This window comes from Anopheles moucheti, chromosome 2 (assembly GCF_943734755.1).
Source record: "Anopheles moucheti chromosome 2, idAnoMoucSN_F20_07, whole genome shotgun sequence".
Classification (NCBI taxonomy): domain Eukaryota; kingdom Metazoa; phylum Arthropoda; class Insecta; order Diptera; family Culicidae; genus Anopheles; species Anopheles moucheti.
In genome coordinates this window covers 7,683,995-7,711,018 of record NC_069140.1, presented here as the reverse complement: position 1 = coordinate 7,711,018, position 27,024 = coordinate 7,683,995, and the positions used below count along the sequence as shown (strand labels likewise).

Genomic DNA, 27,024 nt, shown 5'->3' with positions numbered 1-27,024 from the left:
CCCAAAGTTTTGTATCAGCCATGTTGGATCGCTCTGTTTGACAGCTGCCCATTTTTGACAGATGCAGATGCTTTCAGCAAACAGGCTGGACAATACGGGATTCAGTTGTAGAACTTAAAATAGGTTTTGTGAAAATAAGCTAAGCAAACCATACTAAGGTATGGAATCACTTAATTCAAAATAGCGTATTAAATGCAGTTTATTGCAACCAAACACGTGGAGCCTTCATTTCAAATTTTTATTCATTTTAATATTCATCCTGTGTGTATAACATGAGGTTCATTTCGTGAGTGCTGCTCACCACAGCCGTTGCGGTTCATCCACCAAAACGTATTCAGCAAACACCCGACATCATGTCGGATCGCTGAAAGCCCAAGCGCCGTGTGTGTGTGCGTGCATATGTGTGTGCTTTTTTGTGTTGTTGATAAACGTCAAAAACTACAAAAATTCGATATTTTCGTGACGAGGAATTGCTATCGACGAGCACTAAACTACGGATCCTTCGCGATCTGCTGTGAAACGCGCAAACCCCACCGCAATAGTTGCCAGTGAAATATGCGAAGGTAAAATATGGTGGCCCCGTTTTTTTTCTTTTCTCTATCCTTCGCTCTCTGGTGTGGTGTCGATTTAAGTTCCCTCCTCCTACTCCATCACCTGCCCAAGGGGTTGCCATCCTCGGCTGGGGTGCGTGTGCGTACGTGAATGTGTGATGAAGAAGAGGACGTATTTGCGTCCGTGAATTGCGTGCGTGCGTGCATATCTTGGAAAGCAGGCAGGGCCCTCCCGCAACCACCCATCCACCCCGACGGGCAGAGTGCGGATCGAAACGGGGTGGCCAAATGTGCCCGTGAACGGGCTGTTGGCTAGGGTGGTGGAATGGGAAGCAGAAGAAGCAAAAGAAGTGAAAGAAAGAATGAACGCACAGACACTGTGTGGGGGAGAAGAAATTGCATTGGTATGTGGAATCTTATTTTCGTCGAGATCAAAAACGCGTGTGAAATGGCAATGGTGATATTCTAGTGGAAAGACATATACACACGCACACGTGCACCCATACACACGCACAGACGGTCGCGCGTTGCTACAAGGAGAAAACGCAATGGAATATTCGATAATCGCTGACCGAAGGGATTGTGGAATGTGGAATTGGAAGCAATCCCATCGTGCAGTGTGTCGCTGTGTGCGTGCGTGTGGCTGGTTGTGTTTTTGTACTCTCGCGCGTGTGTGTGTGTGTGTGTGTGTGTTGCTGTGTGTACGTTCATGTGTCGTTTTTTTTTGCTGTGCAGTGTGGTGTGGTGGCTACTACGCGCGATTCCCTGAATCGGATTGCATTAAAAATGTCTCCCGTAACCCCTTTTGTCGTGGCTGCCAGTGTGCATTACACGGGGGCGGGGACATAATGCGGCACCGTATGATCACACACACGCACACCAGGAGGGGTTTTCATCTCGCGTAAACAAAAGTTCGATCAAAAATGGAGTATGGTCGCCTCAGCACCCAGGCACCACATTCCATCGATCGGTGTGAAGATATCGGAGTGGGTGGGATAGTGTGTGTGCGAGAGTGGGGTTGTCGATCAAACAACGATTCTGTTGCGGAAAACCGTACGAAAGATGTCATCGGAATGTGTGTGATCGGTCACTGTTGTTTTTTGCCACTAGTTTTTCCACTCCCCTATAAACCCGGATTACTTTGTTGGTGTTATTGGTGTGATAAGGAGTTCGAACATTTTCGCAAAGGATCTTCGCAACACAGGAACCCAAGACGCATCAGGCAGCAGTAAGCATAGAGCGATTTCAGTGACGGTGGAACCAACAGTCCATTCCGTTACCATTGCATACCACACCGGAGGACACGATGACATTTACGAAATGCATCCACCACAACACACGGATTTCTTTGATTTCGATGATCGACTGCAGCAAACAAAACTGCACACCCACCTGTGGCCAAATGCATGTGCCTCCGAAGTATTTGCCAACAATAATAATTGTGTGCCAAAAGTACACTCTTTCTTTGTAGTACGGACAACAATTTACGAACAACAACAATATGGTCCATGGTGGAATTGTGGTATTCACAAAATATTTATTTAGTGTTTGAAAGCAATGGAAAAAGGCAGCACAAATTGCACATTACTCGATCACCATGAAAATTTGATTCGATTTTACAGGCTTTACACTGGTCACTGGTCAGTACCGTGTATAAGAGATTCTTGTGTATTATAAATTTCTTGTATTGTTGATTAAACATTTAGGAAAAAAGTTTCTCCTCACTCTCAATAGAAATACTGGAATGCTCTTCTTCAACATCAGAGAAATGTACTCTGTTCAAAATTGTCATTTTCAGCTGTGTGTCCATGACATTACGAGCAACACTCGATAAATTATCAGCAGTGATAGAAATAAGGGTTCATCCCATACTGAAGGTCTAACGTGACACTGTCTCAAGCCTCACAAAAGGTTGTGTGCTGATGATGTGCTGAAAGTCTTAGCCCCGTGTGTAAGATACTCGCTATTTCTAACGCCAAAATAATTGGCCAAAAGAGGTCTCTTGTACACGTGAAAATAAGGTGCTTTAACTTGCGCAGAACGTTCCACAGCAATCTGGCTTTGACTGTTTCATTATTAGTTATGCTCGAAGCGAATATTAAATTCTCACCCCTTAACCCCTGCAAAGGCATTATGCAAAGAAGCAACAACAACAAAAATCTGCGCACAGAGACGTGTGTGACGTCTTCTTTTTTCCTGCCAGTTCGGTCGCCGTCGTTTTTTTGTTGCTTCGTTCTTTCTACTTTGCATTCCGTGCATTCCACGAATAATTAGAATAAACACGCATCTGTGAGCGTGAACCAATGCTGTGCATGTGTGGTGTAGAGACGAGCGCGCGCGATGATGGTGATGTTCTGCGTGAGTCACGGTTTATGCAGCTAAAAGATGATCTCTGTTCTTCTTGTTTCCGATCCGCGCTCTCTTCTTTTCGCATCGCGGTAAGCCGTGATTTTCCGTGTCACTTCACTCTAGGCGCGTGTTCTTGTTTCGATGTTGATGTTTCGCATCCTAGAGATGGATTTCGTTTGGAGGTTGAGTATCCTTGGACACATCTAAACGTTGGTTTCGCGGAAGTATATCAATATTAGATCAAGTTTTTTTGCAAAACCACTGGTTCCATTTGGCCATGAGCACCAAAAGAAGCGGATATCGCTAGCAGAATAAAATCCCCATCACCTATATTTGAAGCTGCACAAAGATGGTTGAAGCTCATTCGATTCTCTTTTTTATTGTGCAGATCTAGGAAATAGCAGTAAGTTATGCATATTATAAATCAGCATGAATGGAAAAGGCGGCAAAGTTCCGTTGTCAGTGGCTCGCCACTCGACGTACAACGCGATAGCATTGGAGCAGATCAAGAACGAATTAATGCCGTACGAGACAGGTCAAGCTTTGGGTGGTAGTCAGGTAAGCTCATACTGTTCGGTTTCTTTCTCCCGCTGTATTTGCAAAACTCATATCCTTTCCGTTTTCCAGCTCGTCGCACCGTTGAAGCGCAAACCGAGCATCGAGAAGGATGCCCCGCAATCGCCGCTGCACATGCAGCGCACCAGTCCGGCCCTCGATTCCGGTGCCGGTAGCTCACGCTCCAACAGTCCCCACTCGCAGCAACCGTTCTCGTCGGCGGCCCTGGTGGGACGCAGCTCGCAATACTCACCATCGCCCTGCCCGACCAACTTCAGCGATGCGCCGCCAATACCGCCGCCGCGCTGCTCCTCCACACCGTCCACTCCTCAGCCACCGAATCCGATGCATCTGCTGAAGCGCATGTCACCGGCGTCGGTGGCATCCGGTCGGAATGGGCAGTTCGGTGGGGCGGCCTCTCAATCGCCTGCTCGCGGCTCTTCGCCCATTGCCAGCGGTGGGAATCATCAGCTGCGGCAACCGATCATCGTACAGAATGGGCCACAGGTGCAGCAGCAGCTTAGCCAGCAGATGGCGGTATATACGGGAAACGAACCACCGCCACCCTATCCACAAATTGGACCGTCATCTCCGCCCAACTACCTGACGTCGTTTCACAGCCGCCAGAGCCCGACCCAATCGTCGACGCAGTCGGACTTTCGCAAAAGTCCCAGCTCGGGCTTCTACTCGAACGCATCGATCGGTTCGTCCAGTCCGATTACCGTTTCGCAAGGCAGTACAGGTGGCGGCGGTGGTGCAGGTGGGAGCTGCTCAGTGGGTGGGATAGGTGGTTCGATACAGCGTCCAATTCCGTTGCAACCGAAACCATCCACTGTGCATACACCGGCTTCTAAGACGGGAACCCACAATCCGATCATAATGCACTCGGTCAAATCGACACAGGTGCAGAAGCCAATCCTGCAAACGGCAGTCGCACCACCCGCACCGGCCGGTGCTGTTGCGAGTGGTAGTGGTGGTGCTGGTGGAGGTGGCAGTGGTGCTGGTCATCCGATGCTCAACAATCCACCGCCACCATCGTACGCCGTCTCGGTGCAGCACAAGCTGAACAAGGCGGCCACCGGTTACGCAACACCACCGTCACCTTCTCCATCGGGTCTTGCGCATGACGGGACGGCTGGCCGCCATACCGGGGGATCGTCGGGTCCGTCGGGTCCGCCAGGTACGGGCAGTGGCGTTCCAAAGCAACCACTGCGAGCCAAACCATCGCCGCCCGGGCTACAAACCGTGCTTCCTTCTAATGTGCCAGTGCAGACCGGCGGTGGTACTGTGAATGGTCAATCGTCACCCGCCCAACCACAGGTGCTGTCGAACAATGGTGGTAACGGCGGTACCAACAGCCACAATCATAGCGCCACCGGTTCACCGAACGATCCACCGTCGTACGATTCGACGATGATACTGCTGCAGAAACATTCATCGCCCAAGAAAGAACCTCCGCCAGCATATCTGCTGGATGGTGGCGGTGGTGGTGGTGGTACTCCACCACCACTTCCACCATCACCTCACTGTCCCCCGTCGGCAATGGAAATGGAGCAGCAGCAGCAGCAGCAACAGCAACATCGAAGCAATAGCGGCAGCGGGAGTAACAATCACCACCAGTCACATCAACACCATCACCTGCATCATCTGCACCATCAGCACCATAACGGGCACAGTGGCAATGGTGATAGTAGCGGTGTGAACGGCAATGGTGCAAACGTAAACGGTGGGAATGGCATGAACCTATCCAGCGCCAACTCCAGTACCAACGGCAGTAGTAGTCATAATGCGAATTTTAATACTATTAACAGTAATATGAGTAGTAACACTAACGCAAATGCAAATAATAATATGAAGAGTAGTATGCATAACAATCATAATCATGATCATGCGGGCGGAATGATGCATGGCACCAGCATCGTCAGCAATGGTAAGGTGACCGGACATTCGCGAACCGTCGATGAGGAACGGCTGGTGCACCATCATCACCATCTGCACCATGGACCAGCCACCACTAACGGGCTGATGCAGCATGCGGGTGATCCGAAACAGTTGCCATTGCCGAAAGCACCGTTGAAATCTTCCGGTAACGCTAACGCCGCATCGCCACATGGTTTTACCGGTGCGCTAAAAAGTATCGGTGCGCTGATGGGTGGAAGCGGTGGCCAACAGCAGTCGCAACAGCAGCAGCAGCAACTAAACCATCACCAACAGCATCATGCGGTAACGCACGAAGCTAAGCAGCGTGGTATGGTGACAACATCCAGCAGTGGCGTGCGAAGTAGTCTCATGAAATCGGTTCGCTTTCCGACCGGTAACAGCAATGGGCCAGCACCGGCCTACACGAATGGTGGTACACCTAGCCCCGGTATGGATCATGGGCTACCGGGCAGCAGCAGCACTGAATCATCATCCTCCACCATGCCAACCTCAACTGGAGCGAACGCAGTCGCAGCAAATGCGGTCGTTGGTAACGCTTCCTCCAGTGGTGGTAGTGCCGGTGGTGGAGGCGGCGGAGGAAGCGGTAGTGGCGGCGGTGGTGGTGGAGAAGACAATCCGCGTAAGATAAAACATCAATCGCCGATACCGGAGCGAAAGAACCTGTCCAAGGAGAAAGAAGCAGAACGGTCCGAGTGTAAGGTGAAGCACTACTCACCGCAGGCGTACAAGTTCTTCATGGAGCAACACATTGAGAACGTGCTGAAGTCATACTCACAGCGCAACTTCCGCATCAAGCAGCTGGAAAGCGAAATGTCGAAGCTCGACTTGCCAGAGGAGACAAAGATCGAGATGCGCAAGCTGCTGTGCCAGAAAGAAAGCAACTACATACGGTTGAAGCGCGCCAAAATGGACAAGTCGATGTTTGCCAAGATAAAAACGATCGGCGTTGGAGCGTTCGGGGAAGTGACGCTCGTGAAGAAGATCGACACGACCAATCATCTGTACGCGATGAAAACGCTTCGCAAGGCGGACGTGCTCAAGCGGAACCAGGTGGCGCACGTTAAGGCCGAGCGGGACATTCTAGCGGAAGCCGACAACGAGTGGGTGGTGAAGCTGTACTACAGCTTCCAGGACAAGGATAATCTTTACTTCGTGATGGATTACATACCGGGTAAGTGGGCTGCGTAACAGCAGTGGAAGGTACAAGAAACGATGAATCTAACAACTTTCAACATCGTTTCCCAGGTGGAGATCTCATGTCGCTGCTGATCAAGAAAGGAATATTTGAAGAAGATTTGGCTCGGTTCTACATCGCCGAGCTGACCTGTGCGATTGACAGCGTTCATAAAATGGGATTCATTCACCGGTAAGAAAGCACATTACCTCACCTTAAACCTGTCAAGCTTTTCATTGGGTATCTGAAAGAGATGAACATGAAAGGATTGTCGGATGGTGGTCACGGCAAAAGAAGAATACAGTGAGTTTGAATTTTCTATCTGTATGATACACACGTTACAGAGACATCAAGCCGGATAATGTGCTGATCGATCGGAAGGGACATATCAAGCTGACGGACTTTGGTCTGTGCACCGGTTTCCGCTGGACGCACGATTCCAAATACTATCAAAAGAGCGGTATGTACTGTATTAATCATAGAGATCGTCGTTGAGTAACATGCTCATCACACTGTATTCTTTAACAGACCATGGAAGGCAAGACTCGATGGAGGCGTGGAGCAAGTTTGGTTCGGAAATTCCCCCACCGTTGGAAAGGTAAGCCTATATAGGAAGACTGTATGAACGAGTGAACAAATAATAATGCGTCCTTCTTCTCATCCTCCTCCATTACCTTAGGCGAAAGTTCCGGGAGAAAAACCGCGCCAAAGCACACTCAATCGTCGGTACGCCCAACTACATCGCACCGGAGGTGTTGCTGCGAAGCGGCTACACGCAGCTGTGTGATTGGTGGAGCGTCGGCGTCATACTGTACGAGATGCTAGTCGGACAGCCTCCCTTTTTGGCAAACACAGCAGAGGAAACACAGATTAAGGTAAGATGCGCGGCGTGTGAAGGATATGCTCAAGAGAACAATTTGCTTACGTGTGACACCTTTTCCCCTTCACTCCCATTCGGCTGTAGGTTATAAACTGGCGGCAAACGTTGCGCATACCGGCGGAAGCGCAACTGACACCGGAAGCGAAGGATATCATACTGCGGTTGTGCAAAAACGAGGACGAACGGATTGGGCGGAACGTGGACGAAATCAAGTCGCACCCGTTCTTCCGCACGATCGACTTCAGCAAGGATCTGCGTAGCCAGCAGGCACTGTTCGAGCCCAAAATCAAGTACCCGACCGACACGTCCAACTTCGATCCGATCGATCCGGGCCGGCTGCAGGATTCGTCCTCGTCCTGCGACGAGGGCGGCCACGGCAACCTGGACGAGGTGTGCGACAGTGGGAAACCGTTCCATCACGGGTTCTTTGAGTTTACCTTCCGGCGGTTTTTCGACGACGAATGTGATCACAAAATCACGCTCGACTCGAGCGAGGGACAGGCGGAAGCTATTTATGTATAAAATAATAATTACTAATATTATTAATCTATTAATTATTACCGACCCCTAATAAGCGCTAAATCCATAAATATTTTAATCTATCTCTTCTAATCATGCACGCAAGCGCGCTGCCAGCGAGGACGTTTTGCGCGCCACGATTAAATTTGCACAGTTTTAGGATACGTTCTCTCTCAACGGTTTTTGTGTTGCGTTTAGCGCCGTTTCGTGCGAAAACGACGAAGTAATTAGGGTGAAGGGAGCGGACTGGTTAGTATCAGATCGACCGTAGCGAAATCCCAACTTCTTGCGTTGGAAGGGGATTCTAAAACAAAAACAGAAAAGCAGGACTACTTTTAGAAATAATGAAGGTTAACAACACACGATAAAGTGCTCTTATAAAATTACACACGTACACCTGGACAGGAAATTTGAGGCCTTCTTGTTGAAAACGCAAAGGACACGCGCGGTCCTTTGTACTAGAGAATAGATAGAGAAAACGTTGAACACAGTGGGAATCTATATTGGAACAGGGGCAACGATCGAAACTAGGTTAGGCGAACGCGCAACCCTTCAGTGTATAGGGGTTGCCTCGTACACACACACACACCCACACCCACAAACACACATCAGTGCCGGCTTCAGATATATACAGGTTTTTCGTTTTGTCGATGATTAATATAACTATTATTATTTTATTACTTTTATACGCGAATTGTTGTACAGTGCAAATATGTGTGATTCTGAATTTACAGAGTATTTAGAACGTAAGATGGGAGCGGGGGGAATGAGTGAAAAAGAGAAAGAGAGAAATACGGATTAACAGAAAAAGGAAACAAAAATGAAAGAGAAACACTAGCTAAACGTATTCTGAATCGTAATACTCTCGGTAGAATCGAAATTGGTCACGACGAATCACGGCGGAACAAACAAACGCCAACAGCTATGGATAGAACGAACTAGAAAACGCAGAAAAAATGGTGACAAATTATAGGAGAAGGAAAAACAAAACAATCATTAAATCGATAGATAGAAAACGGTGTTTAAAATGGAATAGAGGCATGAGAAAAAGGAACACTACAGCATCAGCAAAGTAAAGTAAACAAAAGAAGCACATAACAGTTGAAGAAAAGAAACAGGAATGAAAGAGGTAAAGCGAGAATGCTCAACGGTGAAACAAGTGAATGTGAAGGTACACGTTTAATTGTTGTTTTTGTTGTTGTTGATGTTATGTACACCGGTAGTGAAAAGGATCAGAAAAACACACAAACATAAAAGGAACAGCATCAGTTATTTGGCCTTAGCACGAGTTTTTTTTTTTTAATTTTTCATGGTACGCGCAAGCAAGCGAAAATGGAAAGACGGCCAGACGCGGTACCTTTTTCTCATCACAAATAAAAAGCGGAATAAAATCAAAATCGATCGAATCGAATAGTTGGTGGTTTTAGTGTGCATGTGTGATTTTTGGGAATCGAAGGACGATCGAGCGCATCTACTATAAGAACAAAAGGATGTGCAACAAAGTTTTGAAAGGTAAGCCATACCATTAGTTATTTATTTATTTATTTATTTATTTAATTTAACTAATTTGTATGCCGCAGGGGTTTTACAAATATATATGACTTATTAACTAAGGGATATTGAGAAGCAAGGAAAGGAAAAAAAAAGAAACAAACAAACAATAGGAAGTTAGCAGGTTAAACAAACAAAACGCTAAAGAATTTGGGAGAACGCGGACTCGCGTAGGCGAGAACGAAAGTGGGGCACAGGGACATTGTAGTCGAACAAGTGATACGAGCTGTTGAAGTCCGATAGCGCTCTAATAAAAGGTTCGTTTGAACCGTACCGCGTAAGGCGAGATGGGATGTGTAAGGGAGGTCTGTTACGCAGACAGCGGGATGGTGCATATAGAGGGATAGGAAATAGAAGAGAAGGAACATCCAGATTGTGGGAAAGGAGATTTGCGATGAAGCAGGACCGGTAGTGGGAATGGCGAGCTTCAATGGAGTCTAGACCAAGAAGTCGACAGCGGACGGGATAGGAAGGGGGAGTCAGTTGGTAACCCGTAAGGAAGCGACGAACTGCCACACGGGTAAATCTTCGCAGCACACTCTCTAGTCTTGCCATTGCTGTCGAGCCTGGAGGAGACCAGACAACGGCGGCGTAGTCCAAGGTGGATCGAACCCAGCAACAGAACAAAGCCTTCAGGCAGAGAGGGTCTCTCAGTTCGGAGGAAAGGCGGACAATTAGACCTAGACATTTGTTGGACTTAGCTATAACGTAATCCACGTGAGCGTTGAAAGAGAGTGTCTCATCCAGCCACACTCCCAAGTCCTTCACTGAAGATACACGACTTATCACAGTGTTATGAAGGGTGTAGCTGAATGGAACCTTCACAGATCTTCCAAATGAAATGACACAACATTTATCGGGACAAAGTAACAGGCCATTATTATAACACCAAACGGAAAAGTTGTTGAGGAAAGTTTGAAGGGAGCAACAATCCGTTGACGATTTCACAGGAAGGAAAATTTTGAGGTCGTCCGCGTAGAGCAGATGACCATTGGGAGGGAGAGAGTACACACAATCGTTAACAAATAACAAAAATAGGAGAGGACTAAGGACACTCCCTTGAGGGACACCAGAGGAGCCTACAAAGGAGTTAGAAAAACAGGAAAACACCTTAACTCTACACGATCTGCCGTTGAGGTATGATTCCAACCAGGCCAATAATCGACCCCCGAAACCAAGCTTTTCGAGTTTGGCCACCAGGAGATCAAGCGGAAGACTGTCGAAGGCCGCTTTGAAATCCGTGTAGACAACGTCGGTCTGGCGGCCGGAAACCATATTATCAAAGGCAGCGGATACAAGACACATAAGGTTGGAGGATGTAGTACGTTTGGGGATAAAACCATGTTGATTAGGAGATAGGTGGGGGATAACTACAGGAAGAATGAAGGAATGTACTGTGGATTCCATGACCTTTGATGGGGAGCAGAGCAATGAGATACCGCGGTAATTGGAGCATACGGAGCGGTCACCCTTTTTGTGGATAGGGATCAGCCATGCACATTTCCAGATAGATGGGAAGGAACCCTCTTGAATTGATCTGATAAAGATACGCGTCAGGAGGGGAGCGAAGAAGGGAGCACATTAGTTGTCAACCACCAACAACTCTGAAACGAAGTAATTTTTTTGCAGGAACGCTAAGACTAATTAATCAACCGATCTTATTGTGGATGGTAAGGATAAGATAGTAAGGGACTTTAGTAGAATCTAGTATCATTTATTGGCAATTTCTAAGCGATTATTACTAATTAATTACTAAGTAATTGCTAACATGATTCAGCTTTCATGCGTAGCTGCAAGCTGATCTTAATGGAATGAAGCATCCTCTAACGATCATTCCAGCACAATCACATCGACCGGATCATCGGGCGGTTTCGGTTTGCTGCTAGCCGATCCCTGATTCGATCCTCCAGCGCCTTCGGTTTCGCGTGCCTTATTCGCTTTCTGGCGCTCGGCCAGCTTTTGCTGCAAAGTTTTTGCCTGTTGCTGATTGGACCTAAAACAAATGTGACCGAACATAATACATTAGAATTTGGTGGTACAGTTTGTGTAAAATGTGTTCCCGAAAAGCACTTACCCAACACCCATCGGATGTAAAGACATCGTTGAGGAGGAACTAGTGCTTCCACCGCCACCAATCATCGCTGATTGTCTGTTGTAATTGTCGATAGAATATCCACCGGACGGTACCGGAGTTATCGTCGCACTAATTCTTGGTATGCTGGAAGTGCTTGAAGCGAACCGATTTGCTCCTACCGTGCCGGTTGGCGGCATATTGCCCATTGCTCCCTGCATGGTCATTGTGGATGTTTTGTTTGACTGCTTTGTCGGTTGCTTTCTGCCACCCGTTTGCTGAGCTGTTGACGCACCAGTCCCCTTCATGTTCAGCATCGAACGTGCCATATGTGGGTACTTTTGCAGCATCTCCAAGTAGGACGCTACCAAATCCTTCGATACGGCTGGATCGAACCTGCCCACGGGGTGAGATTTCCCGCCCATGGGTTGCATAAGTGGACTCATGACGGGCTCGATCGATAGTCCGGGTACGCCGAGCTGTGGTATGGTGGGTGGATGCGTAGGTAGGGTAGGCCTGCTGTACGGTACTGGGCGAGTCTGTTGTCCCGTAGTACCCGGCTTTCTGCCACCCTTCGTTTTGCGTCCTCCCGGAGGGTCTTTGTTCCTTGCAGGAATCGGCCCATCGGAGGGAGTAATGGTGAGAATGGGAGATGGGGACGAGACACGCTGCGAAGTGCCACCGAATGGTGAGGATACGCGCGAATCTTTCTTGGTCGCCATTGAAGGTGTACCGGTCAGTGTGGACATTGGCGTCAGGGTAATTGTGGCGAGCTGCTGGTGTTGATCAACGTTCATGGAAGTGATAGTGCTGCTGGCAGGTGCTTTACCTGTGGAAACTTTTTTAACTCCCGACACGTGGGTGTTAGTGGGTTGCTGGCTGCTGGCTGGGTTGTAATCTTTCCCACTCGTACTAGCCATGCCTTTCGGTAAGCCCAGGGACATGCCCGACAGCGGGGAAGGTGTAGAAGTGCTACGATCCGTGCTGGGGGAGAGCGCAGCGCTCTGTTTTGGCATTTTCAAGGCAGCTGTAGCGATTGATTTTAAAAAAAATTAACAGTTGTGGCGGATGGAAAATTCGGGAAAATAAAGTATTTTACCTAAATATTCGGTCAAAGCGGCCGTCATCATGGGATTGTTGCCAATATTTGGCATGTTTGGAATTTGGCTTAGCAGCTTCAGATAGTGCTGAATCAAATTGGGAGAGATCATCGTACCGCCAGCTACCGAACCGGTGGACATTTGCGTTGGTGGTGTAACCGGTGGCAATGGCATCGCTGGACTGGATGCCAGAGGCAACAGCAGCTCGTTCGTGGAAGGTGAAGAATACGGTAACGATTTCGTCGCAGTGTTCGATACGGACGTGGAAGAAGACATTGAAGCGGATGCGGTAGCTTTAGAACTGTTCGCGCCGCTTGTGGCTGCATCGTGCATAATTGGCGTAATGGTGACGCGCGACGAAAGGTCCGTCATCATGCTGTTCATTGCGGTGTGTGCGAATGGATTTGATACCTGTGAGGCATGCTGCTGTACGATCGACGGCTCGTGCGTGCCCGTAGTGGACATAGTGTTAGTTGATGGTGTAGAAGCGATGCCCGACTTTATTACACCTAAACGTCGATTTTGTTTCGTCAGACCCGGAATAAAGTTCTGTTTCGAGTTAAGGAAAACAAAATGAGTACAGTTGCACAGTAAAAAGCCCTTAAACACCGTATCACAACTTACCGCTGATATAGGCTGCATCGGTACGATCATCGTGGCCGGAAGTTCACCACTGGTTAGCATCGGTTTTGACCCATTAGCGCCATTGCCCGTTGCTGCTGAACCACCTGTTCCGGCCGATCCGTTGGCCTGTTGTTGCTTTTCTTGCGTTTTGCGGTAGTTCATCTCGTACGTACACAGCTTGACGGCTAAATCGAGCAAACTGACATTTTCCGGCAATTTTGGTACCTTGTCGCTAACGAACACCCGGTACGCGTCGATCAGTACCGTCGCAAACATTGGCTCCTTGGCTTGCATGTGTTTGGTGATTTTGCGAAACGCCTTGTACATGTCGACCATCAGCGAAAGCAGCTCGGTGTCGTTGCGTCCGTCGGAGTATTTTTTCAACATGCTCCGGTACACCTGCACACAGAACAGTATCGCTTGCTGGACCAACTCTTTGCGCTCGTAATCGTTCAAATATTTCCTATCGTTTCAATTAAAAATTGTTGTTAAATAACATCTATCATATCCTTTAGTTCACACAAATACAACAGTCAGTACTTACTTGTCTGGTTCTGGAGTTCGCTGTAATTGTAGTGCCAACTCTAGCAGGATATCGTGCTCGGAAAATTCTTTCAACGTTTCCATCAGCACGATAACGCACTTTGAGATGTGAGAGGCAAAATTCCCAGGTCGATCAATATCCGAGGCAGGAATTCTCCATAAACCCTAATATATAAACAACCAAATTAAACGATATTATGATATCATTTTAACACGCACACTTACATTGAAGAAATTGGTCGTCTTTCGTTCCGTGAACAGTCCCGGAATTTGATTGCCGAGCGTGGTACGATACGTGCCGAGCAGCAGTTGGCGTGCGCTTTCGTATGACTTTGTTGCACCGGGCGCATGCATAAAGTGATGTATGAGACGATACATCGATTTGTAGTGTTCCGGAAAGCGTGTTATGCACTCCTCCAGGTTCTTAATGCATAGCTTGAAAATGGTGTCCCTTTGCGCTGCACTGATCGGTTGTTGATTCTAGAAAATATGAGCATGCATTATGCGTAATTTCTTGAGAAGACGTTTGCCAAACTTTGCATACTTACAATTAGTTCATCATCCGTTGAGCTACTGTCACTGTCCGAATCGGAAGACGAATCCGTATCACTGTCGGACGAATCGCTGCTCGACGAGGAGGTGCTGGTGGTCGTCGTTGTGGTAGTAGTGGTGGAAGTAATTGCACTTTCCTGTGATCCGCGCCTGACTGACGTATGCTGAGGATCACCTAGCTGCTTGATTTCTTCCACCCGTAGATGCTCGAGCACCCGGCCTGGCATCTGGCCGGAAGCAGATACCGGAGATGGAACGTTTACATCATCGACCGGTTGCGTTTCACTTGCCACCGGTTTGGACTCTGCTGGCTGTGGACTGTTTAGTGAAACAGTCACTGTCGATTCTGGTTGTTCTCTTGCTTTGTTCTCTTCCAAAGTAACAACTGCATCCGACGGTGTCACGATGACACTTTCCGTCGCAATTTGATCGTCAGGTTTGGAAACCTTTGGAGAACCAACAGAAATATCAATTTCTACCGTAGCTCCTGCGTTGCCGTTTCCACCATTCGGTGAGATCTTTCGCTTGAGCATATTTTCATTAATTTTTGCCCGATTCACCGCAAACGGGCTGGTGGATAATTCCTTCAGTGTACGCAAAAACAAACGGGACGTTTTCTTATTTATCGGCGAGTGCTGCTCCACATACTTGATGATCGCCGCATTAATACGGTAGAATATTTCCAACGCTTCGATCGCGAGCTGCGAGGGACTGCTGTGATTGATCTTGATTGGATAGGTTGCGTTGCATTCGTACAGATATTTGGCTGACTTTAGGTAGTGCGTCAGATAAACGGCTGGATGTTCCTTCTTTTTTTCCGCTATCTTTCCAAGCATATAGTGATGGAGCCAAACTTCGTCCTCATGGTTGTGGCCGTTCTCTTGGTTCGACTGTATCTGCTGCTCATCGATGGCCTCGTCCGCTGCATTGTTGTAGCACAGTTTAATGAGACTCACTTTGTTGAAGCACGTAAATGCTATGTCCAGGCATCGCTCCTTATGCGTTTCGACCAAAGCGAAGCTGCGGAAGAATTACAACGATGTGATCAACAGGTTACGAAGAGAGAAGCAGGAGGGTTTTACCTTTCCATCGACAGTGTATCGCTAAGCAGTTTTAAGCTACGCGAACAGAATGAATGAATGTTGTAAGCGAAGGAGCCGTATTCGATCCAGAGTTGCGAATCTTCTTCATTGAGCTGCAGACACTGATCGAAACACTTCATGCCATTGTCAGTTTCGTCCAGAAATTCTTGCAAACTAAAAAACATCATCGAAAGGATCAAACATTGCTTGCTGCATCACCAATTAACCATCACTTACGCTATTGTTTCGGTCGAATTTAGCTTCGTTTCCACTTTGCTAGCTTTTGATAGTGAAATTCCTGCCCATGAATCAAACCGCGATGGTTCCAGTGCCAGATCCATCACGTAGTACCTGATCGCACGGGTAAAATCGCGACTTTTGAAGTAGAAATCTGCCAGCAGATAGAAAATTGGTTTCACTTCACTCTGCAGTATGTTTGCCGGCTCGGGTAAACTGTTGCCCTTGCCATCGATAAACTCAGAGATGGGCCGGGAGAGTTTCATCATGTTGATTTCACATGGTATGAGCAGAATAATACGCTGCAACAGTGCCTCCATGTCGGTTGAAATCGATTCCAATCTGGAAACGAGACGGCGCGTAAGAGCAATTATTGGGAAAAAATAATATGGACAGCAGGAAAAGGGTACATACTTGTAGGAGTTAAACTCGGGCAGACTGTCCGGGCGGTAGAGATCAAACAATTGAATGGCTCGATCCCAGGTGAGCGACACTTGTACGGCGCAGTGATCCTGTATGTGCCGAAGTCGGGGTCGTTTCTGTGGATATCCGTACAAACAGTACGTCACCTGTTCCAGATATTCGTTCAGAATTTCGCGGAAAGGTTCCAACATTGGGGAACGTATCTTCGGCACAACGACATCGAGTGTGTGGAATAGTAAACCGCTGTCTCCTTTTGAGCACCAATTTTTCCTGTTTGATATAACACAATTATTGGAAAGAAATTTAATTTCACTAAAAACCGAAGAGCATAAAACGGTACTCACTTTCCTAGTAGCTCGTGCGCAACAAAGCACATCATAATTGAATTGCATAGACGTTCTGGTTCCATTTCCAATGCACCACTTTGATCGGCAATGGCTGGCGTACGGTTTAGCTTCACCAAACCGTCCATATCATCTTGCCTGCAAGAGAAAGATTGTATTAAGCCGCCGATGAAAGTATGTTGGGATAATTTTACCGCTCCAAAACGAAGTACAGTACGATCCAAGCCCTCCAACATTCGATAAGGCAAAGCTGGGCAGTATAATTTTTCTCCCCACTTGGATCCAGCTGATGTGTGAGCATACGGTGCAATGATTGAATGAGTCTTGATAGATTTATACCAAGTACATCGACTGCAAAGAGACAAAGTAAAAGGAACATATGTCGATCAATTATGGTTGGCACTATATGACAGTCATTGGGAAGTACTTATTGCTACTCCTTCTTGTTTGATAATTGACTCAATGTAGAGCAGCGCAAAGTTGATATTGTTCGCCCACATTCGTGATTTTCGGCTATCGTGCTGTATCGGTGCGGTCATGAACTGTTGGACGGAGTAGGTGAAGGATTTTTCCGACCATATAAAACATTCCTAAAACACGAATAGCATCAGTAACGATAAGTTCAAAAAAGATCGTCGAAGCTACGATGCATTACCTCCATTTCGGCCAGGCTCCACAACGATTCCAGCAACATTTGCGTCTGTATTGTGAGACTGAGTATCGATTCGTTAGGATTTCCTACGGATGTGTAGTACTGTAGTGTATCCTTCAATATTGCGACCACTGGCTCATGTTCACCAGTGTCGTAGTGGCGTTTAACACGCTCAATGCGTAACTTGCGTTCCGTTTCACCGATAAGTTCGCGCACAGAGCATCCACTAATGCTCGTATTGGCACACTGATTTGGAAAGCTTAACTCTATACGTGCCGTATTCGGGGCTTCCACAAGCTCTGAAATCTGTAAAGCAGAGGAAAAAAAAAGAAAATTAATAACAAGCTTAAAAACACTGAAAATTTAGAACCAACAAGCTTACCAAATAAAGATTGTTCAAAGCTTCGTCGTATTTTTGCATGCTGCAGTCCAGAATGTAAGCAATCCACAGCAAACGAATGCGATAAACCGTAACTGTCTGCAGGTTGGGCAAACTGTCCACATAAAAGCGGCAGCGATGGAAAACTTCTTCATCGAATCGATCGAAAATACTGTAATAAATTGGAAGGTGATTAAAGTAATGGATTGTTCAATATTTCAAAGCAGTTCCTTTCATGTAAATAGCCACATTTAATTACCTTTCCGTTTGTTCATTGCCCCGTGCCAAACCTGCATCCAGCTTAAGCTCGAGATGGAATAATGTGATTTGAAATATCACTTCCAGCCGATCCTCGGACAGTTGGTTCCACGAGTCGTAATCGGTGTACTGCACGAAGTGCGAATGCACCTCCAAGTATAACGTGCGCAGTTCTGGTTTTACCGAAACGCCCCAAGATTTTGAGATGTGAGCCAGAAATCCATACATCAGCGCGTACACATCAATATCGCCTTCCTTCATTTCGGCGACAAAGTTATGCAGATTGCATTCACAACAAAAATCCAATTGTGTGATAATTGGTTGTATCGATCCTTCGGGAGAGTCCGTTTGCGCTACTTGCTCAACTTGTTCGCCTTGAGGCTCGTGACGTTCGTCCATTACAAAAGGAGAATCTTTGAATCGGGTATTCTCTCTGAAAATATATGCTGTATGAAGTAGCGGACAGATCGAACATCAGCAAGTCACACTTACGAAAGATGCTGTTTAACAGCTTGCTTGAGGAACGAATCCACCGTTGCATCGACCGGATCGTTCACTTCCTGCACGCTCTTTTTACGCGCCGATCGTCGATTTTTATGCCAACCCCATTGCTCGAGAATCTTCAATTCGGAACCTCTCCTGCGAGCCTTGTTTTTGGCCTGCTCGTTAGCATCTGTGGAAAAGAACGGGTTGTGCGGTTATACGGGAGTGATACACGGTGCATATTTTCATCTTCCTGCTTACCAACTCCAGAATCAGCACTATCAGCCGCATTGCCATTAGTATCGTCATTACACTTATTCGCCACACCATCGCTTACTTCTTCTGCAATGGGGTTAACACAATTTTGCTCTAACAGGATTTACTATAAAATCTTTCAAAATTCTCCACTCACCACCACACGTTTCCTCCTCTTCCGTTTCCATTCGATTGTCATCTTTCGCGGTGGATATATCTGCATCACATTCTGTTGCGTCCGGTGACATCTGGACATCTTCTTCCATCTGTTCTGGTTTCTCCTTCTGGTGCTCACAGAACAGTTCATCCGTATCCACCATGAATACACATTTCTGCGAGGAAGAGTTTACAAACGCTACAATAAGCAATCAAATAGATGCTTGCAAACCGCTTACCAAATCTAACTCCTCCATGCGTTGATTCAGCTTGACCAACACATTGCCGATCGTTTCGAAACTAAGATCATCTACTTTCATCACATTTTTCAACGTCTCCGGCATTACGGTAAGATCCGGAGGATCGTACGCTGGGTGACGCGGCATGAACAGTTCATCAAAAGTCTCCATTGCTAGGGCCAGTGGTCGATGCTTCTCTTCCTCGGAAAAATCGAACGATGGTGGCACGAGGAATACGGTGTCCAGATATGGTAGGGTAGATTTAAATCGTTCCCGGATTGCTCTCAGCACATCAACGTACAGTTTGTTGCGGCTATCCTTTCGGTGACATTGACTAGCCCATCCGTACGCTTCCACCACGTTCGAGGCGCTACAAAACACCCGCAACAATCCTTCCATGCTAGGCCAATGGTTTGGATTGCGTTTAAGGCACTTTTCGAAGTACATTTTCGATGTTTGTAGATGGTCCGTCTTGAGGGCCATGTGTGCCAAACGGGACATGGTGTACACGTCCGTTTCGTCGAGATCCATTGCCTTCATAAGAAATTCGATAGCCAGATGTTCCTTACCCTGTTCTTCGTAGATCAGCCCAATGTTCCGATAACAGTTGTACTTAACCGCGAACAATTTATTGTCCGCCTGAGTGGATGAGACCTGTGAAACGTGTGTACAAATACAATTGATACAACAGAACTCGACAGAAGTTTCTACTTTATGTACATCATTTATGACTTGAGTGTCCAACAGTTCCAGTAGCAATTCCAACGCAGCTTGCTGTTTGTTCTCGTTTTTCATCTGTAGCGCACGCACATATTCTGAGATGGCGATGGTTTCCTGCAGAAAGATGGTAAAGCCGATGGTGGTGAACTTGCTCGGCATGATTTTCACACAATCCATTATACAATACCTCAGCTTCTTTCGTGACGATTAGCTCAGTATCGAACCCATTACTATCTTCGTCCGATTCTTCCTCGTTCAGAGCGGAAATTCGAATCATTTTTGTAGTTTTATTGAACGATTTTGCACTGGAATGATTACGAGCCTCCGATGGCGGCAAATGCAAAATTTGTTTACATGCATTACATCGATGCTTCTGTCAAAACCACCGCTGAGCGGTGGCAGCTGAAGGTGAACGTACACGAGCTCAAAGAGCAAACAATTTGATTTTAAATAATTATTTTGAATGCTTTCATCATGTTCGTTGTGATTTAATTGTTTTCTTTAAGCGCTTTTCAACTTACTTTGAAAAGTAATGGAATTCGAGGATTAGTTTGATTGTTTTGCGCTTTGAAACGATACACAACACGTCAAACGGTCAGACAACAAATGAGACAAATGAATTTGCGTTGGAAAGTTTATACCTAGCGTACATTTATTAAATACGGTTAGAAGCCTTTGTAAATATTAACATAAACAACAAAATATTGGAAGGTTCAATAAATTCGCCCAAGCGCGGCACGGGAGCTAATAAAATGCGGTCGATTTTAAGCGCACCATCATATCTGTTGCAGCCTGTGGCAGCATTTCTTGTTTTCGCTTCCAAAAATCTAGCTACTCATCTGCAGCAGCGCGTTGATGACTGCGTCACGATCCTGGTTGTTGGCGACGGCGACCGATTTAATCACTTCCTTATCGACCTGCGGGAACATCTCGTGAATACGGGTCAGATCATCGTCGGACAGCACTGGAGGTGGTGGCCGCGCTACTTGTGGCTGGTTCGGGGCAACGAATACAGGCATCGGAGTACCAGTGGCCACGTTCGGTACCAACACAACCGGAGCATTGGTTTGTATCATTCGTGGCTGTACGACCATATTCTGGGAAATACATAGCATGTTAGAGACAACGGATGTAACGTAGAATGAATCAGCAAGGACCACTTGTAAGTTACTTACGTTAAAGCTCATCACCATATCGATGCTACCCTCGAGCCCATCGCCCTGCTTGCCACTCAGCGGATACCAATCTTCGTGCGTTTCCCCACGCAGCACCGACTGCGGGATACGAATCTCAGCCCACGCAATCAGTTCGTCCATGGAAAAGTTACACTCATCGTAGATTTCGAGCGCGATCGTATCCACCCCGGCCGGTAGCTGACAGTGTATGACACGGTTCCAGCGAGGATTCCTTCCGCCATTGGGAGCGGTTTGCGTTTCATACACAAAGTGTCCCACCCGCAAACGTACGTACGGATCCATGCGAGTGATGCCGTAGTTTTTCACCAGCTTAGCCTGTGCGATGGTGATGCTTAACCGCCCGACAAAGTTGGGAGCCTTTTGGAAAGGAACAATATTGAAGGAATTAGTCACGACGTCAACGTTCTTACACTTCGGCACTTACCATATGGGGAGTGTACCTATTGTGATAGCTTTGAAGGGCCAAAGCTGCCTGCCTATCGGAGACTTCCTGAATGTCTTGCGCTGTTGTTACTCGCAAAAACTCATCCGGCAGCGGACCAAGATAAGCCTGTGAATTGCACATAAGATTGTTCTTGATTAAACCATTCGCAAGGGAACAGCTGTAATAACAGGAGCGTGATTCGTGGATAAGAGTGCCACTACCACAGACACATTTGCAAAACATAAATTTCGGTAACAAAATATTGTTTCTTTCTGCCTTTCTCTTGCATTATACCAAACCTGTGTGGAGCATTTAAAAGGTTTCCCGCACAAAATCAGACACCAAGAGGAACGGACACATATAATTATGAACCGCAATATGTTATGCTCTTGCAGATTGCACGTTTTGCATAGAATCTGCTCAATCTACGACAATCTAAGACAGTGACGACACAATCTTTCCAATCCACTTGGGGCGCATACGTGAATCATATCAACATTGTGTTTAAATTACATTTTTTATCACTGATAAAGAACGGCGTAGATAGAGCGCAGGAAGAATGCCAGCAACGTTTGGTACGGTAAAGCGACAGGAAAGATATCGATATGTAAGCAATTTACCCGTTTCCAGTGTTCGTTAGATCTAGGGGTCACTTCCTCCATGGCTGGGGCAAAGTTTAGTCGGCAAACACAAGCCTTTTTTCCACTTGCTATCAACAAAAATACAACACAACTAGCTGGATTTGCTAATGGCACGGAACAATGTGGAATGTGCCAGGTTGGTTCATTGTGGCCCAGAGTATGTTTTGCAAGGCCGCCATATTGAACCGCAATTTGACAGCCGTGGAAAGTAAACAAACACCGAGTTTGAACTCGCTGCGTTGTGTAGTGCAAGGCCAATTGCGAAGAATCGCTCGAAAATCCGGATAAGTTATTAATTTAATGTTTTCTTACAATTGGTCGAAGATTGCGTTAGAGACACATGTATGATAAAACAATGTATGACGTGACCGAGGTGATAAACAGTGATGTGAAATCCTCAATTCTGGAAGTGTGTAAAAAAGTGCGTTCCTGGATCCTAATCGGATGCGATTTGATACTGGTTAAGTTGTACGAAACTACGGGTGGTACTACTTAGGTGCATATGATTTTGAAATTACTACCGTGTGATGTAAGAGCAACCATCGATATCAACTGAAACTTCCACCAATCAACCTAAAAGCCACCATACACAATAACGTGTTGAGATACCCACACAGGATTTGGCTGTCCATCGGGCATAATCTAGAGCAATTTTAGTTTCAGCTATTAAGGCTTATCTTGTCATGAACTTTGTTCAAAGCAAGTGCAATATGGGTTGCGCATATCGATCGAAAAGGTCGGACTGGATCCCATCCGGACCATCCGGACCTACTAGGTCCTTACACCAAGAAGAGAGATGATAAAAAGGAAGAACTTACACCCTTTGGAATGTCATTCTGACATGATCTTCGGGATCTGTCTTCCTCGAATCCTTCTCACGCATTTACGCGACAGGCAAGCAAAGCATTTTCTTTCGTTACTCACTTGATACATTTAATAACTCCACCCTGATGTCACATATTAGTACCTATAATTTATTGATAATTCTATTTTTTGGTTCCAAACGCCTAAATACGCACAGTACACACATTCGATGTGCCATTCGATCCTGCCCGCTGCTCAAATGTAGGACAGGTAGCTGGAGGCGCCCTTCTTCTTCTTACCGTACTCCCAACCATGCTCATCGTCGTGCGTTTTAACGTTCTTGACCGGAATGCCGACATGTACCGTTTTCACCACGGTTTTCGTATGCAGATGAGTGTGATGCTTTATCGGCACGTGGATACGAATTCTGTGGGATGATACGGATAATGTGTAGCGAGTTCGGTTATCAAACTGGCCATTCAGATCCATGGGGAGTTGTACTCTAGCATACTCACTTGGCATGATCTGGAACAGGAAGTGCATCGAAGGCACACACAAGCATTGTAACGATGAGAATGACGGCAAAAACCTGTCCAAAGGGAGAACAGTAGTGAACATTAGTGAGCGTTATTGTTCCACCGGACGATACACTTAATCTTATACAAATGAATTAATTTAAAATTGTTATGTATTGTCACAATGTTAATCTTGGATTGAAGTTCGAAGTTGTAATTCACACGAGAGTTGTTGGTTACAGAAATTTCTAGACCGACATAAAGCTCACAAACGTCCACTCTGCATTCTGATACCGTTGCACATTCTTGCTTATTGCTTCATGTCCACTAATTGTCATATATAAACTGTTCGTTTTTCACCGTTAAAGTCTTTTTATTCACAGTCGATTACGATGCATATGTCACTTGTTTTAAACGACTACATTGGAGAACCGTTCTGGACGCCCATTACTTACAATCTTCGGTGCCATTTTCATGCTGTATCCACGTGGTACTAGCAAGGTTTGCGTACTATTTCAAATGAAATTGGCTATTTTTCACGCTATAACACCTCACCAAACGACACCAACACTGATCGTAGCTGATCGTATCGCACTGTAAGGAATCACAAGCAATGCGTGCTCACACACCGATCGAATCTTAATAACCCTTTTCTGCAGCAAATCGGTTTCGGTTTGTTCCGGCCGTCCCGACGCGGTGTCTCGCTGTGCTCGCAGCTGATCGCGGTAGTTATGGTCAGTTTTTGAAACCGACCGATCTTTAAATATCTATGCGAGAAATGCTGCGATGCCGTTTGGTACCCACCCCATTACCCACCGGCCCGCCCCAGGTGTCGGGGGAGGTCGGAAGGCCCAGAGGTGGTGGCAACTCCAGCCACGGTTCATCGAGTGTCTGCCTGGCGGCTGGTTGAAGTTGTCCACGGTTTCGGATGGTTGAAACCCCGCCAACCGGTGGTTTGAAATGGCATGACGTTGGAACTGGCCACTCGAGATCGGGCATGATTGGTGTTTGTATGTGTGTGTGTGTTTGATGGAGCCGTAGCTCACCCCCTCTACCTCCGATCTGCGGAAGTTTGGTTTCCATCCGCGGTGATCGGTGGTGGGGTACGATGGGTATAGCGGCATGCGGCAAAAGATAAACAAAAGTCCAGCATTATCTCCCCCTTTTTACTGTCGCCGTGGTTCGGTATCTCCTTCTACGGGATTTTGTTTTCATTTTTCGTATTCATTCGCGTCGCTTTTCGTTAGAAGCATAGGTTCAAACACGTGTGCACGCGGTATAGGCTGACGCGAGTACACCGAAAATTCATAGTACCCAGCACCCATCAAACGGGCGCCAAGCACAATGTTGATTTTTGCCCTCTCTTCCGGTTCGAGTGGCCTCGTCCCTCATAAGTGGTGCTCATAACGAACGCCAGCGGTCCATGAGGGGTGGGATGAGATAGAAGGAAAGTTCGTACGCGGGAAGGATCGAGAAAAGAAAATTAACAACAAAACAAAAGAGCCAACGGCTGCAGCAGATCGCAAAAACAAAAAGTGCTGACCTGTACGATACGACCTCCGGGCGGCGATCAGTGGGCCACGCGGCGTAATGATCGACAGCATGAAACATATTCGGGGAATATTATCTCCCTCATTACAGCTGCTTAGCCAATGGCGGGTATGTGCGAAAAGTGACGATTAACCGACATCGTTGAGGTGTTGTTCGAGTCAGTCCGACACGTAACAGAAACTGATACCTTGTCTTGCTGTCACGGGGATGCTACGAAGTACCCTTCAATCAATTCACATTTTAAGCGGGACGTCAACGAAGAATTTGCATAAATAATGGAATAAGTGGAATACGTAACTGTAAAACAAACGGGAGAACATTTCGCTTCTAGTAGGAACCCTTTTTTCCCCAATTCCCTCAAAGATCGGGCTGTCAAATGTCTAGCAAATGTCTATCAACTTGATAGATACTAGGCATAGTATAACGGACACACATCGTACTCACACTCTTCTGTTAGCTCTTGAAACGTTTTGCATAATTGTTATTTTATTAAATTTTTGTAAGATTTTTACAAATTCCAAATTGTCATAACATTGATTAGGTACAACTTTATGATATATCTTTCTCAATATTTGTTACTTATAAAGCCTTCTAAAAAAATGTTTAATTAAAGTTAATAGGCTTAAATAATGCTAAGTTTATATTTAAACCTTATTGGGAAGAATTTTCATTTTTTTCAATTTTAGTAAAAAGAGTTGATTATGATAGAATTGATGAAATGGGATTGAAATGATCAAATGTTTAAATTTCCTTGCAATCAAAGTTGGCGCAAAAATTCGCGTACTTCATCCCACGGCAAATTTGTTCCCGGTTGTGTCTCGTTCGAATGTGTACCATTTGCTGTCATGTTAAATACATAATCTGTTAGCCTGTTTTTTTGTGTTGCTTGTTCCAGTTCCAACCCGGTGTTCCATAAAAACTCGTTCCCACTGCCCGAGATTGGGCAAGTTGTCCAAAAAGGAGTTGACGTGCTAAACCTGCTCGATGCCAGGGTCCGGTGCCACTCGGTGTGTGGAAAACTTGGCAAATGGAACATGCTGGAAAGCTCCGATAGTAGTAGTGTATGGATGTTTTAAGCCATTTTCCCTGTTGCTTAATTACATGATATTTTTTTCCCTCTAGGAAAGACGCTTAATCAATAAACTGTGATGATTGAATTTTCTCCTTCAGTCGACACATAATCCTCGCCGGTGGGCCTCGATGATGGTTCGTAAAAGCTCGCGCACGCGCGTGTCCCTTCCGGTTACGAATAAATATTTTATCACACGCTGATGAATAGCAAAATTCAGCGGCCCAGATCAGTCACTGTTTGGGTGTGAAATGCGCGTCGTAACCGCACGTGGAAACGTAACGAAATTACGATCGCCATTTCGCTTGGCATCGCTTGTCGTCCCGCTAGTTCGTCCCCGCTTCTGCTTCCAGCACAAGGAGCGCGATGTCGGTGAATTCTGCTGTTTTAATTGTCTTCTGTTTTGGGCTGTTGTTTCACGGCACATTGCTTTGCATACCGAGCCGAACTCCGCGAGCGGAACCACGGGAAAGCGGAGCCCGGATCCAAACCGGGCCGCGTACGGGGGGGAACCGTTATCCGTCCGATTTCGTAACCGGTGCGGTGTGATTTGATGTGTATCTTCGCACATCATTACGCACCCGTGGTTGGGCCCTTTTTCGGGGTAAACATTGTGGCTGCGCCGGTGCGAGACTGGCTCGTTGGGAGATAGTTAAAATGCGATAATATTATCGATTTTTCGGGGCGTTTCTGCGCCATAACAATGCACACACTGGCTAGCAAATAATCAGCGATGGATCTAAGGCAAACACTTCAATTTGTTGGTCGACGAATCGAAGCGAATTTCTATTTGCTATTGCTGTTAATGAGGGCCCCTTAAAACCGTTTTTGCAATGGACTTTGCTTCTATTTTTGCTTTGAACTATGAGCGTTTCGCGGGTTCGTCGTTTGTGTGACTGTTGAAGTCTTTTGATCACGAAATCGTAAAACACATATTTGTTGATATTATCGCACAGGAATGAGCTCATAAAAGGCTTTTTTTTGTGTACATTTTTAATAGGTTAATGGCAATTTAAATAATAAACAACGTAAAATTGTGTTGGTTAATCAAACATTTCTACGCTAATGTGAAAAGAAATGTTGAAAAAATGCATTTTGTTTTTTACATTTATTTCTCATTTAATATCTTAATTAGATACATACCCATCTTTTCACCCTCCGGCAACCTGTTTGCATCCGTTAACTG

General features: G+C 46.3%; 4 protein-coding genes across 6 annotated transcripts; 1 reads left to right on the top strand and 3 right to left on the bottom strand.

Annotated features, from left to right (window-relative positions):
* The first annotated feature begins 414 nt into the window (after positions 1 to 414).
* On the top strand, positions 415 to 9,374 carry LOC128309527 (serine/threonine-protein kinase Warts). 2 transcript variants are annotated; one of them, XM_053045939.1, is made up of 8 exons: positions 415 to 563; positions 3,289 to 3,458; positions 3,528 to 6,567; positions 6,642 to 6,762; positions 6,915 to 7,030; positions 7,099 to 7,168; positions 7,250 to 7,445; positions 7,535 to 9,374. In XM_053045939.1, exons 2-8 carry the CDS (start codon positions 3,330 to 3,332, stop codon positions 7,970 to 7,972), a joined length of 4,110 nt encoding a protein of 1,369 aa, XP_052901899.1. In that variant the 5' UTR covers positions 415 to 563; positions 3,289 to 3,329; the 3' UTR covers positions 7,973 to 9,374. The 2 variants fall into 2 exon arrangements, with proteins under 2 accessions (XP_052901899.1, XP_052901898.1); XM_053045938.1 differs by lacking the exon at positions 415 to 563 and adding an exon at positions 637 to 955.
* A 1,908-nt stretch (positions 9,375 to 11,282) lies between these two features.
* LOC128310684 (calcineurin-binding protein cabin-1-like) lies at positions 11,283 to 19,969 on the bottom strand. The gene is made up of 22 exons (XM_053047382.1): positions 19,826 to 19,969; positions 19,639 to 19,752; positions 18,919 to 19,572; positions 18,681 to 18,855; positions 18,530 to 18,610; positions 18,278 to 18,458; positions 17,787 to 18,218; positions 17,531 to 17,699; positions 17,152 to 17,454; positions 16,924 to 17,086; positions 16,691 to 16,847; positions 16,497 to 16,634; positions 16,144 to 16,422; positions 15,730 to 16,071; positions 15,493 to 15,666; positions 14,407 to 15,430; positions 14,084 to 14,338; positions 13,860 to 14,023; positions 13,316 to 13,778; positions 12,691 to 13,240; positions 11,595 to 12,618; positions 11,283 to 11,513 (listed from the first exon to the last, which is right to left on the bottom strand). The coding sequence occupies exons 1-22, from the start codon at positions 19,913 to 19,915 to the stop codon at positions 11,351 to 11,353; spliced, it is 7,095 nt and encodes a 2,364-aa protein (XP_052903342.1). The 5' UTR covers positions 19,916 to 19,969; the 3' UTR covers positions 11,283 to 11,350.
* A 297-nt stretch (positions 19,970 to 20,266) lies between these two features.
* LOC128297373 (toll-interacting protein-like) lies at positions 20,267 to 22,000 on the bottom strand. 2 transcript variants are annotated; one of them, XM_053033001.1, is made up of 4 exons: positions 21,879 to 22,000; positions 21,259 to 21,384; positions 20,814 to 21,191; positions 20,267 to 20,735 (listed from the first exon to the last, which is right to left on the bottom strand). In XM_053033001.1, the coding sequence occupies exons 1-4, from the start codon at positions 21,918 to 21,920 to the stop codon at positions 20,466 to 20,468; spliced, it is 816 nt and encodes a 271-aa protein (XP_052888961.1). In that variant the 5' UTR covers positions 21,921 to 22,000; the 3' UTR covers positions 20,267 to 20,465. The 2 variants fall into 2 exon arrangements, with proteins under 2 accessions (XP_052888961.1, XP_052888962.1); XM_053033002.1 differs by lacking the exon at positions 21,879 to 22,000 and adding an exon at positions 21,741 to 21,783.
* A 958-nt stretch (positions 22,001 to 22,958) lies between these two features.
* Positions 22,959 to 23,694, bottom strand: LOC128298871 (uncharacterized). The gene is made up of 3 exons (XM_053034674.1): positions 23,674 to 23,694; positions 23,219 to 23,292; positions 22,959 to 23,130 (listed from the first exon to the last, which is right to left on the bottom strand). Exons 1-3 carry the CDS (start codon positions 23,692 to 23,694, stop codon positions 22,959 to 22,961), a joined length of 267 nt encoding a protein of 88 aa, XP_052890634.1.
* Positions 23,695 to 27,024: the final 3,330 nt, after the last annotated feature.